This window comes from Triticum dicoccoides, chromosome 5A, assembly GCF_002162155.2.
Source record: "Triticum dicoccoides isolate Atlit2015 ecotype Zavitan chromosome 5A, WEW_v2.0, whole genome shotgun sequence".
NCBI classification, from domain to species: domain Eukaryota; kingdom Viridiplantae; phylum Streptophyta; class Magnoliopsida; order Poales; family Poaceae; genus Triticum; species Triticum dicoccoides.
The window spans coordinates 603,679,440-603,682,002 of NC_041388.1; the positions used below are offsets into that span (position 1 = coordinate 603,679,440).

A 2,563-nucleotide genomic window follows, 5' to 3' on the forward strand; every position below is an offset into this window, starting at 1 on the left:
CGGAGATCTTTTATATTAAAAGAATTGTCAAATGTTCGTGTGCATTCTTATTGTACGTGTGTGTTTGTAAGCGCTTGCGCGTACCACGTTTCTCTGAAAAAAAAGAAACATCATGCCCCTTCTGTCGGACAAATTGCGGGTCCCATTTGTCAGCCAAACAGAGTTCAGTGGAAGCCAACATACAAGAGTCCTGGGAAAAAAACATACAAGAGTCCACGCGTGGTGGCTGCGGTTTGCAGTTGGAGGCCGAGCCGGAGACGAGACCTCGTCCAGTCCGCCTTCCCATCGCAGTCCGCACGCAACAAGAAACAAACCAGTTCCAAATCTACTCCGCTTCCAATCTGGGCCGTCCAGTCCCCGTCCGCAACTTCTTAAACCCCGGCGAGCCCAACCGAACCCCACCCCGGACCCAAACAAACAACCCTAGCCTTCCGCGTCGCCCACGCGCGCCTCGCCTCCGCCGCTTTTCTCTCCGCCCCGAAAACAGACTCGCCGCCCCCCCATCCCATTGCCGTCCTCCTCGCCGGCCGATGGCGCTGGAGACGCGGAAGCTCTACGTCGGCGGCCTCCTGCCGTCGGCGCAGCAGGAAGAACTCAAGGAGCACTTCAGCCGCTACGGCGAGGTGCTGTGCGTCCGGGTCGTGCGAGACTGGGAGTCGGACCAGTGCCGCGGCTTCGCGTTCGTCGAGTTTGCCGACGACGAGGGCCCGCGCGCCGCGCTCCACGAGAAGGAGAAGGCAAACCACGTTTTCGGCGGCCGCACGGTGAGACTCCTCCTCTTTTTTTTTCTTTTTTTTTTTTGAAACGCTCGATTGAATCTGTGGTGGCGACTGCTGTAGGCGTTGTTAGGGCATTCAAAACTTGTTTATTAATCATAACTTATTTGGGTATCGTCGATTCGTTTAGTAAATTAGATTTGTTCTGGTTAATGCTGTTTACCGTCAGCTTTAATTCTTAAAGAAAGGCATTGCTTTCTTTCTTAATTTCCTGTCTAGAGTGTTATCCTGTAGATAATCTGTAACAAGAGTTGCTTGAATTCCTTTTGGTTATGAACACTAGAGTAAGATACAACGCCACTTCAAATGTCTTCCGCATAATTATCGCTAGATACAACGCCACTTCAAATGTCTTCCGCATAATTTTTTGTTTGTTAGTCATATATCTAAACTATGTTTTTTTTTTGCCTATTTTGCCAGGTGGATGTTAAACGAGCTCGAATCAGGCCAATGCGGTATGAAAATGATTCATCATTCTACCAACACACTTCAAATCATAGCCCAATTCAGAGCCCAGTTCACAACCAGTGGTACACTCAGTCTTCTAGTAATAACTCATATGTTGGTAATGGTCATAGAAGCTATGATGCAAAAAAGGTTTTTGTTGGTGGTCTACGAGGTAACATCACCAAAGAGCACCTCCAGAGCTATTTTGAGAAGTTCGGTACTATAACAGACGTTGTTGTGATACGTGAGGGGGCTACTCAGAAATCACGAGGCTTTGGTTTCATTACATTTGATTCAGAGGAGGCAATGGCAAAGGTCTTGGAGAGTAAATTCCATGATTTGAATGGAACAAAAGTTGAAACTAAGATTGCCATTCCTAAGGATCATAGCTACTATCAGGACGGGCGACAGTATGGTCCAATGATATGGGATGGCAACAATTCTCCCATTGGCTATGCTGGAGTATACCCACCTCAAATGCAATATGTTATTAATAATCACTATATGATACCTATACCACAATATATGTATTCACCAGCTGGAGAGTATGGCTACATGATGAATGGAGGAGGCCCCTTGACAAGGCAGGGTCCACTCTATACAGGCTATCCAACACCAGTTGGATATGGATATAATTATATGAATACAAATCGTTTTGGTGCTCAGATTGTGGATTCTAGAAGTGGTAACAAAATGATTGAAGACATAACAGAGCAACAACAAGTGGAGCAACAACAAGTGGATCTACCTGGTACCAATAATATTTCCAAGCAAGAAACTTCAGGCATTGAGTACGAATCTGAATCTTTAACATATTGTTATTTGCATTATCTAATACCTTTTTCTCGTCATTATAGCCAAATATTTTTTTGGTAGTAAATTAAGGTACACACGAAATGATTTTAGATTTTGAATATTCCGTAACTTTGTAATTGCTCCTCGTTCAAATTATTACCTTAGTGGTAAGTGCAAAAGGAGGAATCATTAAACATTGATGAGACACTAGACTTATTTATATCAAATTAATATTTCCTGTATTTATTCTAATCTATGAAGGGGAGCCTTGGCGCAGTGGTAAAGCTGCTGCCTTGTGACCATGAGGTCACGGGTTCAAGTCCTGGAAACAGCCTCTTACAGAAATGTAGGGAAAGGCTGCGTACAATAGACCCAAAGTGGTCGGACCCTTCCCCAAACCCTGCGCAAGCGGGAGCTACATGCACTGGGGCTGCCCTTTTTTTTTTTATTCTAATCTATACATGGTATATCTGAATGGAATGAACCCATAGCTGATGATAGAACTAGAATAGATATCTTTTGTTTTCTACTCACGCGAGCCCATA

The 2,563-nt window shown here is 44.7% G+C and overlaps 1 protein-coding gene across 1 annotated transcript in view; it reads left to right on the forward strand.

Annotated features, from left to right (window-relative positions):
- Positions 1–408: 408 nt before the first annotated feature.
- Positions 409–2,563, forward strand: part of LOC119303294 (RNA-binding protein 1-like) — a 3,925-nt gene continuing 1,770 nt past the window's right edge. Inside the window, exons 1-2 of the mRNA XM_037580409.1 lie at positions 409–764; positions 1,197–2,014. Coding sequence (XP_037436306.1) covers positions 531–764; positions 1,197–2,014 — 1,052 coding nt within the window. The 5' untranslated portion in view covers positions 409–530. The remainder of the gene's footprint in view (positions 765–1,196; positions 2,015–2,563) is intronic.